We start from the raw sequence: 17,112 nt of genomic DNA on the forward strand, positions 1-17,112 counted from the left end.
TTCAAGATTGGCGCATGATGGGGGAAAACAGGCGTGTACTGTAAATAATTTTAATATTGTAAAACAAAGCATTGTAAAATAGGATTTTGAAAAACCATATAATCGGTTATTGACATTAAAATTATTGACATTAAAATAACTTGGTATCTGTCAAATTTTTGATATTAGTGCAAATATTATATTTCAGACATTATAAAGCAGCTTTGAAGTCTATGACTGAATATATTGGTCAGTTTTATGATAATGTTTGTGTGCTTGTTTTTCTATGTCAAACATTCTGAAAAAAAGAGTATTTTTTCCTTCATTACTTTGATTCCTTTGACTCTTACTGTCCCTCCCCCTTCCAGTCTCGTTCTCTCTGCTCTCTGTTTCTGTCTGTCTCTCTGCCTGTCCTGTATTCTTGTTTAGGAGGTGAAGACATGCCATTGTTCTGCCTTTGATCAAGCATGACTGCCTCTAAGCACACGTGAAAATGTTGTATGTGTGTGTGCATGCATGTTTCTGCATGTGTGTATATGATACACATTACTCAGCGCTTTGAACATATGTTAAAGGCTTCGCTGGCTGAGTGAGTCTCTCAGTCAAATTATGTGTGTATTCATGTGTCTTGGCTCTGTAGGTGTAATGGCTGTGAAAATCTGAGTTTTGATGGCTAAATGTACAAGCCTTCATGGAGTCTCTTGCTCCAGTTAGCATTACACTGTGACTGTATGCTCAAACTGCATTGTCCATGTTCATATTAAAATTATCCACTGTATGTTACTGCATCCACCATCACATTAAAGGAATAGTTTACCCAAAAATGATAATTCTCTTATTATTTACTCACCCTTATAACATCTCAGACACTTATGACTTTATTTCTTCAGCAGATCAAATATTTTTTCATAGATGTATGATGTGTTTATATCCATACAATGCAAGTCAATGGGGCCCAAAACGTCCAAGCACCAAAAAGGACATAAATGCAGCATAAAGGTGATCCATACAACTCAAGTGGTTTAATCCACGCCTTCTCATCTGATACGATTTGTTTTGGGTGAGAAAATGTAACTCTTTTTTTGGTGGTGGTGTAGTGGGTTAAAGCACATAACTGTTAATCAGAAGGTTGCTGGTTTGACCCCCACAGCCACCACCATTGTGTCCTTGAGCAAGGCACTTAACTCTGGGTTGCTCCGGGGGATTGTCCCTGTAATAAGTGCACTGTAATCGCTTTGGATAAAATCGTCTGGCAAATGCATAAATGTAAATGTAGCGTGATAATGATTTGAAGCTTCATTGTACTTCCTCGCGCTTGACGCACACGCACAATTGGAAAAAATCCTGTCATCTCATTTCGGTGTTTATTTTGCGCTGTAACGTGATGGACTATGCATTATAATGCAATACACGCTAATCATGACACAATCAAGTCAAACGATAGACGTTTGTTCATTATAGCTGCTTTCCCATTGAAAAAACAAAACAAAAGTACTAAACTGCAATTTGTCACATATCTTTTCATTTATAAATAAATATTGAAATAAATCGTTGTTATGTCATATGATTTCTCCCCTTTGCAATTTTCTTTCTTGGCTCTTTATTTTGATATTCATTTTCTTCTGATTTTTCATAGCACAAAAGCATTTTGCTGGTAAAGTAAAGTCAAATGTGTCCAGTGTTTCTCTGCAAATTGAGATTCACATAAGCCTGGTGTCCTTCTCTCCAGAAGACAGCAACACAACACAATGTTTTAATATGATTCTGAAGTGAGAAATTTCTCATTGCGGGCATTCGAAATGGGAATAATGCTGGCTGCTTTTGTCAGTGTACGGGATACAGTGCACTGTAGTCGCTGATCAGAAATTCACAAGCTTGGGGAAAGTTTAAACTTCCATGGCGGCTAAGCGCTGCAATCACTGGCATGGCGTCACACTGTACACTTGCAGAACTTTAAGGCTCCAAGAGCACATAAAGTCATCATATAAGTAATCCATATGACTTCAGTGGTTAAATCCATTTCTTCAGAAGAGATATGATAAGTGTGAGTGAGATCAATATTTAAGTAAATTTTTACTATAAATCTCCACTTTCACTTAATTTTTCTTTTGTTTTTGGCAATTAACATTCTTTGTGCATATCACAACCTTCTGGGCAGGGAGGAGAATTTATAATAAAAAAGGACTTAAAAAGTGATCTGTTTCTTACTCACACCTATCATATCACTTCTGAAGATATGGATTAAACCACTGCAGTCATATGGATTACTTTTATGCTGTAATGTAGTGTTTTTTGGACCTTCAAAGTTCTGGCCACCATATATTTGAATTGTATGGACCTACAGAGCTAAGTTATTCTTCTAAAAATCTTTGTTTGTGTTCTGCAAAAGAAATAAAATAATACACATCTGGGATGGGATGAAGGTGTGTAAATGAAGAGGAAATTCTCAATTTTGAGTGATCTATCCCTTTAAGGTTTTTGTTTAATATTTTTTTGCATTTCAATATGCTGTATCCTCCTGTTCTTATACATTTAAGCAGAGATTGGTCACAGGCACACAGATAGTTAAGAGCTTTTTATTAAGAAAAAGTAAGAAATAAGAAAAACTACCATTCAAAAAAACAGTGTGTTTGTATGTGTGTGTGTGTGTGTGTGTGTGTGTGTGGGCGGGTTTGGGTGGTTTACAAGGACATTCTTTTAGTTTATAAACTGGTAATTACAAGGGTATTATGCTATAAATGTGGTTTATGAAGACATTTCTAATTCAAATTGCTTAAAAAGCATACTAAACGAAAATGTAAATGTAAAAATGGAGAATGTTTTTTGTGAGGTTAGGCTTAGGGGTCGAGTTAGGGTATAGGATCTATAGTTTGTACAGTATAACAATCATTATGTCTATGGAGAGTCCTCATAAGGATAGCCACATAGGATGAGAATTCTTCATAAATGTCAGGTCAGTGCAGATTGTGTGTTTTAATTTGTTTATGATTTATTTATGATCTGTTGGCCAAACAATGTTTTGTTATCTTTGTAAATTGCCAATTAGTACATATTTGCTATTTTATCAATCATTTTGTTCTTCATAATTGTTTTACTGTTTAAATAATTCTAGGACAACATGCCCTACTAGGTCAACGTGTGTTTAATAATCTGAATTGTTGTAATGACGCTAAACAGATGAGATTGTACATTGCAATAGAGCTAGACAAATCTGGTTACATGCTTTAGACTTGCTATTCATTTTATTATTTGACATATATAGAAATAGTTCTAATAATCTGTTTTATATAGCTCTCTCTATATATCCTATATTACCCTGCAACCTCATTTGCGTTGGCCAGAGTGTATTTATAAGATTACTGCTAGCAAGCAAGTTCATTTGTGCCAGTTTTATTAATATATAAATGTAAACCCCCCAAGTCCTATTCGTCCACCTCACCGTGGCGGGGGGTTAAACAGGAGGCTGTCGTCGATGTACAGCGGGAAGCAATTCCTGGCAGGTTCAGCCATGCTGAGAAGATGACAGACACCTGGCTAAGGACGAGGGCACAGACCTAGTGGCCTTGCAAGCCGAGGTCTGAACCCAACTGCAACGACAACGACAAACAAGGGCCTCAGTACCCTGCACGCCCCTGCGCCCGTTCTACGGCGGTGGAGCGATCCGGCCAGGGACGAGAGGCTGCTAAGAATCTCAGGTACCAGGCCGCCATCTGGATACCGACCAAAGGACCGGACTACCAACACCATGGCGCTCGACATTGCTACCTTCAACGCCAGGACTGTGTCGAATGAGGCCAACCTGGCTGCCATCCTGGAAGGCTTGAACAGCATCTGCTGCGACGTGCTCGGGCTGTGCGAGACCAAGTGCCGGGAGCCGCTGCACGTGCGCCGCGACGACGGCAGGACGGTCATCTTGGGTGCCAGGGAAGAGACGCGGCCTGTTGGTGGCGTCGGCTTCATTGTATCCAAACGATGGTCGCCGATGATTGACCTGGTCGACGTGACCAACCCCGAGTCGGCGTGCTCACCCTGCACCTACACAACAAAGCCACCATCCGGATCGTGCAGACATATGCACCAACAGCAGCGGCTGCGGCCGAGCAAGATAAGGATGTGCTTGAGCAGTTCTATGAGGCCGTCGAGGCAGCCACTTCCCCCCTGTGCCACCTACCTCGTCCTGATGGGCGACTTCAACGCCAAGGTGGGCAAGGGGTTGGATGGCGAGCGCTTTGTCGGCCCGTTCGGCAGCGGCAACAGGAACGGACCGGGCGAGCGACTGGTTGCAATGGCCGAGACCAACCGGCTGTTCATCGGCAACAGTCTGTTCAAGAAGCGCCCCGGCCGCCGATGGACATGGATGACTCCCAATGGAGAAACAACCAACGAGATCGACTACGTCCTCTGCAGCCACCGCCGCATCCTGCAGGACGTCGCTGTCATCGGCCGCAAGTTCTTTCACACGGGCAGCGACCATCAGCCGGTAAGGGCCAAGCTGGTCATCGACGGCAGGACCGAAAAGCGCGCACTGGCAGCCAGCAACCGGGCAAAGCAGCCGGCCACCACTGACCTAGCCGTCTTCCACACTCTGATCGACCACACCAACTGGGCCCAGCTTGAAGCCGACATTGACCTGGACTACGACCACTTTATAGGCCTGCTCAAGTCAAGCCGCGATGCAGCTACAGTGCCCACCAACAGCCGGGCCAGCCGAATTTCGGACGCCACCAAGGCCCTGTTGCAGAGGTGGCGGCAGATGCGCGCTGACGGACCCACACACGTCGAGTACGGCCTGCTGTGCAAGCAGATCCGGCAGCAGCTCAAGACCGACCTCGACCAGTACAGACAGTGGCGCCTGCTGGCGACAGCCGAGGAGCCTGAAAAAGTGCAGGCGGGCGATGCAGCAGCAGCGCGGCCAGATACCAGCACTGAAGACGGCCGACGGGCGGACGACCAGGACTCGGTCCGGCATTGAGGCCGAGTGCAGGCGCTTCTACAGTGACCTGTTCGCCAGCAAGGTCCCCGTCCCCCCACCTAACCTTCAGCTTGACCAGCTGCCGCCCATCCTGCCAGTGCTGGAATGCGAGGTCCGACATGCAGTCGCGCAGGCACAGGCGGACCGGGCGCCCGGCCTGGATGGCGTTGAGATCGACCTGCTTAAGGCCGGCGGCCACTCACTTTGGACAGCCATGGCAGCCCGATTCAGCAGCTACATGGCACAATGCCAAATCCCCAAACAGTGGAAGACGGCCAAGACAGTACTGCTGTTCAAGAAGGGCGACCGCGAGCTGCTCAGCAACTACCGGCCGATCACACTACTGTCGGCCGTGTATAAGATCTTCACTAAGGTGCTGCTCAACCGGTTGGCCAAGCAGCTGGACGAACAGCAGCCCGTCGAGCAGGCCGGATTTAGATCTGGCTTTAGCACCATGGACCATGTGCAGGTACTGAACCAGCTGCTCGAGCGGGCCAGGGAGTATAAGATGCCGCTGGTCCTGGCCTTCGTCGACTACGAGAAGGCCTTCGACTCGGTCGAGATCAACGCCGTGCTGCTCGCCCTCCAACAACAAGGCATCGGAGATGAGCATGTGGCCCTGCTGCAGGAGCTGAACAGCAACTGTGCCACTACCATCACCCTGTTCGACCGACCGCTTAACATCGAGGTCGGCCGCGGTGTCAAGCAGGGCGACACCATCTCGCCCAAGCTTTTCACCGCCTGCCTCGAGCAAATTTTCTGGCAGCTCAACTGGGACGAGGTCGGCATCAAGATCAACGGCCGCTGGCTCAATCACCTGCGCTTTGCCGACGACATCGTGCTGATAGGCTGCTCGGCAGTCAATGTACAGCAGCGGCTCGACCAGCTCAACCAGGCTGGCGCTCGGTGCGGCCTCAAAATCAATCTGGCAAAAACCAAGTGGATGCGCAACGACCAGGTGGCTGACACTACCCTTCATGTCGGCCAGCACCAGCTCCAGCAAGTCGATAGATACATCTACTTGGGCCAGGAGCTGACTACCGACCACAAGATTGGTCGAGAACTGGCACGACGACGCCGAGCCGCCTGGGTCAGCTTTGGCTCAATTGCCGAGACGGCCACCAACAGAGCCATCGACCCGGACATCAGGGCCGCCCTATTCAACAGCACCGTCCTGCCGGCCATGCTCTACGGGGCCAAGACCTGGGCAACAACGGCGGTCGACCGACAAAAGCTGGCCGTGACTGAACGCGCAATCGAGCGGCGCATGGTCGGGGTTAAAAGGATCGACCACGTCCGCAACGAGCAGCTGCGGGCCATGACCAGGGTGGCCGATGCGGTGGACCTGGCCAACAAGGCCAAGAAGCGCTGGGCTGGGCACCTGATGCGGCGGACGGACGAAAGATGGACACGCGAAGTCACCGTCTGGTTGCCGATCGACATCAAGCGGCCACGCGGGCGCCCTGCAACACGATGGCGCGACTCGCTACGACAAGATCTGGGACACAATTGGATGGGACTCACCCAGGACCGACAGACCTGGGCAGATCGTTGTGGTCTGCGCTGACCACCTTTGGCCGGCGAAGACAGACCGATTCTGGATTCTGGATAAATGTAAAAGTAACATTTTTGTAAAATAAAAATACTCTGATAAATTACAGATATCTGAAAAATATACTTAAGAAGCCTATAATAAAAATACTTTTTTACTGTCCACCACTGTACACTTGTGGCATCATCTTACACATTGTCTTAATATTTTCACCAGTCATCAGCCATTAGGACATTTTAATGGTCAAAAAACGGTAATTACCAGCTAATGGAAACCCTGGCATGTGCACTCGCTGTACTCTGCACATGCATCAAGCGTGAGGAAGATTAATCAAGCTTCAAATCATGATCGTGAATTTTTGGACCCCATTGACTTGTATTGTATAGATAAACACGCTATTCATTTGTAAAAAATCTTCTTTTGTGTTCTGCAGAAGAAAGGAAATCCCGAATTTGAAATGGAATTATAATTATTGGGTGAACTATTCTTTTAAGATCACAGCAGTGTTCATTTAGTTGGTTAAAGCTTTTACACAGAACCTTCTGATTGTAGTTGCTGAAACAAAAGATTAATTCAATGAAAAAGTGTGAACCTAATAAAATGGTTGTCATTGAGGATATTTAACAATGACTGATTACAATCAATATTTCATGTCCATTTATTTATTTTTGCTGTGTAACAAGCAGGATAATGTTCATTCAAGTGTTCATTCTCACAAAATAAACACCTTCAGGGTGATACTGATACAAAGAGATTCTAATGACCCTGTTGTGTTGATTTTGTGACAATGACTGGCTGTCTGTACATTATCCCTTACATTATGGGGTATATCATTACATATAGGATTATATTCAGACTTTGTCTCAAAACCAGACCTCTAAGTCTCAGACCTAGACTTGAGGCCCAGATCTATAGCTAAGACCCAGAACCAGCCTGTCCATTTTAATGAATTAAAATTATATTGAATTTGTTTCAGCATTCACTTCAAACGCTAAGCTTGTTTGTACAGTGCCTAATTAGCCATTCAGAGCCATGAAATTAGCGTGAACTCTTTGTATTGTTGAAGATACCATGCCAAATTGTGGTTGAGGTAATTATCACTTTTAGTTTTTTGGAAATAGACTGCGGTCTGTCTTATACCATTAGCTGAGACCCAGATCCAAACCAACACTTTGTGTTTTGAGACCCAGACCAGGACACTGTGTAATTAGGGCCAGAATAAGGCCATGTTTTAAGACCACAAGATCAAAACTCCAAATCTGACTCACTCAATAAAAAGAAAAAAGAAAAAAGGCACAAACACAAAAGCACAAAAGCTTTACTGTTTGATCTTTATCTGAACTCATGAAATACTGATTAAAGTCAACAGAGCAAGCCTGGTAAGATTAGAGAACTATTCACTCTGAATTAGGAATGCCTTTTGCTTCTTAACACTCTGCATCCTTATAATACAAGAACATTTTAAACTAAATTCAGGCATGTCTTCCTTTCATTTGCTTTAGACAGTCCATCTGTCAATTTTGATCCAGTCTTGGTAATGCCCTCATTATGCTTACATTCCCATGGATCATGTATCAAAAGTTGTCACATTCCTGCATTCTTGGTTTACAGAACAGATTTATTTGGCATTTGCTGCCCTGTAAAATATGCAACAACTTGTGAATTGTAGACATGCACAGATAGACATGCAGTGGCAAGATAAGAAGAGACAAAACTGTCTGAGGTTAGAATTTATATTTTTGGGGGAGTCCTTTGTGATAGGATATAATGACATGTACTTAGTACAGAAAATATTAGGCCCCCAGCCTTCCTAACTTGATACACGTTCTGTGAGTATGCTTATGAGGGCATATAGAGTAACTTTAGAGGAATTCTTTGTGCATCTGTGTGTGTTTTTAGGGCATTATGAGGTAATCCCAGAGGAATGCTAGGTGTGCATGTCCATGTCCAGGTCAGATTTCTCTCCTTGATAAGAGAAATTAAGACTTGAAAGTGGTCAGTGCAATCTTGGAAAGTTCACATACTTCAGGTTGATCAAGTTATTCTCTGTCATAATTGCTACTTTGTTGGAGAATATCAGCAATTACCCCATTCAAGGAAAACTGTTATTTTTTCTCTTCTAATACAAATATTCTACACAATATAATTTTCTATAATTCTTGTGATTACAAAAAGATTTGCTGATTACCTATCAAATCAATATAATTCTTGATGGGTCTTTCATGTGGTTGTTGAAAACATGTTGTCCCATCCAGACTTCCTTTTGGTTCTGCTAGCATTGCAGAAATCACTTTACCTTAAATTTCAAATTATAGTAAACACCATAATGTATAGTTTGTCCATGCACTAGTTAAATGCAGACCTCTAGACTTGAGTGTGAGGAGGGAAAGAGAGTGTATTTGTAGAATTAAATTGCATGATGGTTTAAAGTGAGTTGAATTGAACTTGTAATGGAATAAATTTTTCTGTGCATTTATCTAAATTTTAGACTTTTAAATCCTCTTATGGTGTGTTTGTGTGTGTTTTTGTGTGTATGCATGCGTTGGCTTTGTGAGTGTTGTGTTGGTTGCTTCCTTTGAGATGACAGGTGGCACTAGAGAATCTTTGTCTCTCCAAATTAGTTATTTATGAGTGGATAAATCAGTGCACAGCCTGTGCTGAGCCTTGGCATACAACCCATCTTTGAATACAGTGGTGACGTTTAAAGTCTTACCTTTTCTCCAGAATAGTTACTTAAAGTTAAAGTATGTATTTTTATAAATATTAAAATACTTTCTTCTATTCATGTGTAAGTTTATTTTCATGAAACGTGCAAAGACTCTATCTTTGTCACACTTTTAAAACATTGCTCTGTTTGTTTAAGTATCCCAGTCAGCCTGAGTATTGCTGGCTCAGCCAATTCCTCAAGTTTGAGGCAGGACTATTTGTTTTTCGACACATGGCAGAGGGGAGTGTTTGGGAAACCTGTTTAGAAAAGTTTTTTTTTTTTAATTATTTGAATTTACACACTTTAGCTTAACGTTTTTAATCCGCAGCTTGTATTGTTGCAAGTCACATCACTATGGCTCTGGGTGCTGACCAACTGATCATAATAAGCCTTAAGGACAAAGTATACTTCGGTTGTCCACGTCGCTGATCGCACACTATACATGATGCAAATTTAGTCATCAGCACAGTCTGCGAAGACTGTCCACGTGCGACCCAGATTTTCTTGAGCGCAGTCCTCGACTGTGCACATTGTATTCCATTGTGCCTGCCATTGTCTGTACTAAAAGAGTATAACTAAGCAGTCCTAGTGTGCATGCTTTGAAAGCCTTCATATTCGCTTGTGGTCAAAAGAGTATTCTTTGAAACGCAATGCAGTCGACCAGTCATGGTCCAATCCGGAACACAGAAAACAAAGTATACCCTGGCCATTAGGTGTAGCACTCTGCAATGTCACTTAACAGTCATTAGCTATAAAAAAAATGCTATTTGCAGTAGCTAGCTTAGTCTAAATTTGATTAACACATAGGTGTGGAAATTAACTTTAGATTTGAGCAGGAGTATGTGTGTAGAATGGTGTGGGAAAGTGTGTATACAATTTTAAAAGATCAAATTTAAAGTGTCACTTTGAAACCATGCACCAATATTCAGGGAAGAATTCCCTCAAGGTGGAGAACTAATGGGCAGAAAAAACAAATGCATTAAAAAAAAACGTTCCCCATCAATGCTAAAGAGAAGGCAGCAGCAGAATTCATAGTATGAGGGAGTAGTACAGATTAGAGTTTATATCCATTGTTTAATAAATGATCACTAATGAACAAATTCCAGCATGTACTACTGTGGTTTGAGGGGGAAAATGCCTCTTGTAAGCACTGTAAATTTGTCAGCTTGGTAACTTGCTAAGGTTAAGTACCACTGGAATAGAGATACTGGTTGAATGAGTTGAACACCTTGATGCCATCAGCATGCTACAGTTGTCTAAGTATTGCTGCAGTGAACCATTTTGTTTCCGTTTTTAGTAAGTTTTCGTGATCAAGGCAAGCCGACTGTATTTCATGATTTGAGTGATCTTGGTGTATTTTACAATGCTTTTTTGTTTGTTTCTTTTGTTTATAGAGTTCACTCTAGGATTGCTTTTTTCACACGTGGGACAATGGAAAGAGACTTCAAAATGTGACCTTTGGGGTTGGGCTTTAGTAGCATTGCTTAGAGGAAGAAATGTGCTTTTAATCTTTTTTGAGAAATGCTATCATACAATAAGTGTGAGACAGTTTATGCTCTGAATAAAATGATATACAATATTAAAACATGATTTTATTGTATCTGGTGTATTTATGTGTATAGTATGGTTTGTTAAAAATTCTCTTCTTTCTCTTTCTTTTTCTCTTTCTTCTTAGGTTAATGTTTGATAACTAAAAGGCCCCAGAATTGATCCTTTCATCTCACACAGCTTCATGTATTTCCTTATTATCGTCTGCCCTTTAACTGTCTCTACATTCCTTCCTCCACGGCATTAAACCAATCACAGGCAGAGAGCATTGCCATGGACACGGAATCCATTCAGTCTGGTTATTCCCACCACTCCAACAGGTCACGGGGATCAAACAAACAGAGGTAAACGACTCTCTCTCATTTAACTCTCTTGAGAACAGCATTTTAATTAGTTCAGTTTACATTTGCTTAATTTTTTCCAGATTGCCTCATAATTCATGCAGATTAATATTAACCTAATTAAACAATTCTGCATTTATTTAGAGGTCTAAGTGTAGGGAATTAAATGAATTAGTCAGTGATATTATTCTGTTGCTCATTAGTGATGGAATGTTTAATTAATTGCTGATGAATTTGTTCAGAAATGGCCTCTAATGGTCCTAATTCTTACTTTGAAAAGTTAATCAGTGTCATTACTCATTTAAAGAAAGTTCCCAGTTAAAGTTAAAATGAAAATAATTTTCTATGGTAATCAATAGCATTATAAGTACATTACCGTAAACATAATTAGTGTTTGTTTTTACTAACTGAGAGATTAATTAAATTATTTTCTGTGGTAATCGACATCATGCCACAGAAGCTGTCAATAGAGCTTAACTTGTATTGAACCAGGATAAACCTGGGATCAATGACTTTTCCATGCATCGATAATTGAAAGATATTCAAGATGATTATCGATATATCTCGTAATTTTTTTTCAGATAAAAATCAGGTTGCTCATTGCATAATAGTCTTAATCTTTTTTAAATTCTTCTCAACACAACTTTGCTAAAGTGTGAGCTTCAGGGTAAATTAAAGAGACACTGAACACCTCTGGTGTATGGCTTGACGTGTTCTAAATTTAGAAATCATTTTTTTCTATGAAGGTACGCGCACAACTGCAATGTTCAGAGTCATAATATTGCTGTGCCGTGGTGTGCAACTCTCATAGTTTTCAATTAAACTCAACCAAAATCATTATCAAAGGACAAAGATTAGTGAGCCGCGTCTAACTGATCGAGCAGTTCAGGTACCCATCAAATTTAGACACCGCATTGACTTTTCTATAATCCACACAGAACCTGACTGAGCTGTCACTCTTCGGAACCAGCACCACCAGGCTGGCCCAGTCACTGTGGGATTTTTCTATTACCCCCATATCTAGTATGGCCTTTAATATTTCCCAAACTACTTTTATTTTTTGTTCAGGTAATCAGTAGGGACGACTACGTACCACTACTGCCCATGGGGTCATTTCAATATGGTGCTCTATGAGATTCGTATAGCCGGGAAGAGGCGAGAACACGTCTGAGAATTCTCCTTGCAACCTGGCAACCTCTGTGACTTGTGATGGTGAGAGGTTGTCTGCGCAAGTTTTGCACAGGGTCGATCGGTGACTCAAAGGTTACATTTTTACCTTCGGTCCACCATCGCTAATGTCATGAGAACCCCCTCCCTCCACAGTTTTAGGAGATGGAGGTGGTAAATCTGATGTGCTCCACATCTATCATTCATTTAACCTCTAAGTCGGAGAAGTCATAATCTATTTCCCCGACTCATCATGTGACCTCAAAGGGTCCTTGGGACCTTAAATGTGGAGAGCAATACAAGGACTTTATCTCCCAGTGTAAATTCCTGTAGCCAAGTACCCCTATTATACAGCCGGCTTTGTCGTTCTTGAGCCTGGATCAAATTCTCCTGTGTTAATTGACCCAGTGTGTGGAGTTTTGCTCTTAGGTTAAGAACGTTTTGAATTTCGTTTTTTGCTGTTTGCAGGTCTCTCCTCCAAATTTTCAAATAGGGCATAGAGCACACCATGCGGACGACGCCCATACAATAATTAAAATGGGGAGAACACCATGGAGGCTTGCGGGACCTCTCGAACTGCAAATAATAGGGGCTCGAGCCACTTGTCCCAATTTCGAGTGTCTTCGTGCACAAACTTAATTATCATATTCTTTAGGGTCTGATTAAATAGTTCAACCAAGCCGTCCACTTGGGGGTGGGTAACGCTGGTCCGAATTGATTTAATCCCCAATAATTAATACAGTTCACGTTGCATACATGACATAAACTTAGCGCCCTGATCGCTGAGGATTTCTTTCGGAATCCCCACCCGGGAGATTATTTTGAAGAGTGCCTCCGCAACACTTCATGCTGAGATGTTGCACAGAGACACTGCTTCCGGATATCGCGTTGTGTAGTCCACCAGAACCAAGAACCACTAAGGGCCTCCCTTGCATCATCCTGACGTGGAGTTGATGTAGACGGCCCTGGTACCGCCTCCCCAGCCACAAATTGCACACCACACACTGATTCACTTTGTTACAGGACCGCCATCTCTATTTTATGCTTTTGCCCTTTGAATTGAATAAAGATGGACACTAAAGAATAATCGTGAACATCCCCATGCACACACCTCATCTTCACCTGGCGTGCTGCATCCAAAGCCTCACCATGAACCAAGCATTGATGGATTGAGGCTTGATATGTACCCCCTTGGATACACACCGGTATCCGGTACGTCCCAGCTGTGGAGCGTCGTGAATCTGAACCAATGCCCCCACCTGCATCAGCTGGCATTGGTCCTGGAAATGCCCGGGATGCCCACAGCACCAGCAAATCGGCCCAGGAGGCCAAGAAGTCGCCAACCTGTGAGGGACAGGAGACAGCCACAAGGGAAACAGAAGGGTTGGGGATGCCCTTTGGGATCCTCTGAGCATCAGGTATTGGTGGCAGGTACCCCTGGTTCCGAGGCACAGGAATGGGAAAAGGGGAGGATGGAGAGGGGTAAGAGTGAGAGAGAGAGAAGAGGGCTCGCCAGCCCTGATATGCCACCAAATGGTCCTCTGCCAGCTGGACTGCCTTTTCCAGCAACGCTGGATGGTGGCACTGGACTCACTCCACCATTCCCCTCGGCAGCTGGTCGACAAACTGCTCCAGCAACACCAAGTTTATGACACCATTGGCATCACGGTCTTCAGCCAGCACCCACCTCAGACAGGCATCACAGAGCTGTTGCACGAAAGCGAGCGGGCAGCCAAACTCCCCGAATATCAGCACCCAGAAGCGCTGACTGTGCTGTTCTGTGTTACAGCCGAACCATTGCAGGATGGCTCGTTTTAGGTTTGGGCACTCCAGCAAACTTGTGACCTGAAGCTGTTGGGCCACAACAGCGGCAATAGATGGACTGCCCACTGTGTGCAGGTCCAGGGTGACCCCGCCTCGGCATTCTCAAACAGATCTATAAATGCCTCGGGCCCCATTTTTACCAGTGTGTTCTGGGACATGGTGGGTTACTTCGAGGTTGCTGCTGGAGTACCCCCCTGTGGCAGTAATCTCCGTATCACCTGTTGGTCTTCGGCCTGGGCATGTATCAGGGCCTGGAACCATGGTTTTTGTTATGCCCACAGCTCCATGAGGGCCTGATGTTGCATTTGGTGGATACCGGCCACTGTCTTGACAATTTCAACCAGCTGCGAGGACTCCATGACGGCAATATTCCTGTAACACCACTGTAACAGTTCCCTGCTTCCACATGCATTTACATCAGTTTCATACTCTAACCTGCATCTCATCAACATCACTTTGTTCATTATTGAAGAAGTACAAAAACCTTTGTAACTTTGGACTGCCATCTGCTGCGTTGCATCAGCTCGTCCAGTTTGTTTTTGTGTGTGATTGTGACCACGACCGGTTTCAGTAAATGTTATATAAATCTCTCCTGGCCTCCCAATGCTATTACACCAGACTGTTAGAAAGAGGATAACTGAGGAAATTGGAAAGCATGCAAATTGGTCTTCTAATTTAAATTTCAGCTAATTTTAATATATCGATGCCTCAAAAATATATTGATAAAATAACACGTTGATCAATAATTGATATTTGATGACATCCCTAAACAATTTTTTTTAACACGATAGACACATTAACAAGAATCAAGCTCTAAACATGACTCCAAATTTTCACCTGATCTGGTGTATTTCAATTTCACATTGGATCCAAAATGTGAACAGGGAAATATGAGGTGTTGGTAGTGTCTTTAAACATAACTGATCAAATTTAATCTCTTCCCTATCTCTCCCAGAAGAGCAAGTTTTTGGACATTTGATTGGCATGACTCTGATGGGGTTAGTTCTCATTTGGTCTCCAGGTTTTTTGTGTAGTTTCCTACCTTACATGATTGTCCTTATTCATTCACATTTGTTTCAGATTCTGTGCACCTAATTAAGTATATAATCACTATTACTTGTATGACTTTTTTCACTCTTGCTGTACTCCATATTTAGGCTGGATTTTGGTGTTGCGTTCTGAGCCAAAGATTCCATATGCTGTCACAGCTCTGCTTGTCAATGCATTCTGATATGCCATAATATTATTGGACAGTGCTGACCCCTCCCTCTGTAATTAGGAAGTTATTTATTGAGCTTCACTATTGTTAGGTTTCCTATAACAACTACAGTGGAATGCCCAAAAAAGCCTCTGGAATTCCAGATTGAAGGCAGAGAATTTAAGTGGCTTCACTGAGAAAGCCGCAAATGCATTTTCTCTTTCTCTTGGTTTGGATGTTAAATGTCCTGCCTCTTTTATTTCTCTCATTCCTTTTGTCTAATATTCTTTGTTGGCCAGTCTCTATTTTTGTGTGTATCTCTGGATGTATACGTGTTAACTCGGTCTGCCCAGTAGAATTAGGTTTTGCTCAAAAAGAACAGAAATTAGAAGGAACATTGGTGTATACAGAATACAGACATACATACAGAATTGTGCATGGACAGTTCAGAAATATATTAATACATATATTGTATTTAGATAAAGAAATATATATATATATATATATATATATGTATATCTTTGGGAATTCAGTACAAAGCCATTTAGCATGGTCAAAGGCAAAGTATATATGTATAATTTTTAGAAAATAAAAGAGAGAATAGTGAGAGACTGTGGTGTGATGTAGTGTAGTGGTTAAAGATCTGGCCTGGTTATTTAAAGACTGCAAGTTCGACACCACAAGGGTTGATCCATAAACTGGATCAACCCATATCACCAAATATGCCATTAAAGGTATAGTTCACCCAAAAATGAAAATGTTCTCATCATTTTCTCACATCATGCTGTGTATGACTTTCTTCTGATGAACAGAAATTAAAGTTTTTAGAAGAATATCTCAGCTCTGTACTGCAGGTCTTTTCAATGCAAGTGAATGGTGGCCAGACATTTGTAGCCCCAAAAATCACATAAAGGCAGCATTAAAGTAATCCATAAGACTCCAGTGGTTTAATTTTTGTCTTCTGAAGCGATGCAATCACTTTGGGTGAGAAATAGATGAAATAATTAAGTCCTTTTTAACCATAAATCTCCACTTTCACTTTCAGAATGTGAACGTGAAACTTATATATTCATCTGTTTCTCACCACACCTATCATATCACTTCTAAAGACATAGATTTAACCACTGGAGTCATATGGATTACTTTTATGCTGCATTTATGTGATTTATGGAGCTTGAAATGTCTGGTCACCATTGACTTGCATTGTATGGACCTAGAGAGCGGAAGTATTCTTCTAAAAATCTTTGGTTTCGTTCTGCAGAAAAATGAAAGTCATACAAATCTGGGATGATATGAGGGTGAGTAAATGTTTTTTTTAATTTATTTATTTATTTTATTTATTTATTTTACTTTTATGTATTTATTTACGGGGGGGTCATTTAATTGCATTTGAATAGGTTGCTGCTAACCTTTCAAGACATATTTAATCAAAGTGTCATGGCCACAATTGTCATAGACTTTGCCAATATTCAGATAAGTGGTCACATTGGTTTGGGTTTAGCGATGGCCAGTTCTTAAATTATTACCCCATATTGTAAATTCCAAAGTACCAATAGTTATTTATCTTTACTAATCCTATGCCTAACCCTAAAATGCCACATAACTTCAAAACAGTCACTGTGTGTTACAGTAAATGTAACAGTCAAACTAAGTTCAGTGTCCTGTTAATTATATGAACAGTAAGCCATTTGCACAAAAGCACACAAAGGGCACCATTTATTGATAATTATGGTTTTGTTACCTATATGTACAAAATATGATTACATGTATTCAAAAATACATTCTCATCAACTTTTCCATAATTTACATTATAAGTATCATTGA

The 17,112-nt window shown here is 42.1% G+C and overlaps 1 protein-coding gene and 1 pseudogene across 1 annotated transcript in view; both read left to right on the plus strand.

Annotated features, from left to right (window-relative positions):
• LOC127654640 (vang-like protein 1) overlaps window positions 1–17,112 on the plus strand; it is a 57,400-nt gene that overhangs the window by 11,324 nt on the left and 28,964 nt on the right. Inside the window, exon 2 of the mRNA XM_052141869.1 lies at window positions 10,886–11,102. Coding sequence (XP_051997829.1) covers window positions 11,032–11,102 — 71 coding nt within the window. The 5' untranslated portion in view covers window positions 10,886–11,031. The remainder of the gene's footprint in view (window positions 1–10,885; window positions 11,103–17,112) is intronic.
• On the plus strand, window positions 3,725–6,518 carry LOC127654593 (uncharacterized; annotated as a pseudogene).

Source organism: Xyrauchen texanus, chromosome 14, assembly GCF_025860055.1.
Source record: "Xyrauchen texanus isolate HMW12.3.18 chromosome 14, RBS_HiC_50CHRs, whole genome shotgun sequence".
In the NCBI taxonomy this organism is placed as follows: Eukaryota; Metazoa; Chordata; class Actinopteri; order Cypriniformes; family Catostomidae; genus Xyrauchen; species Xyrauchen texanus.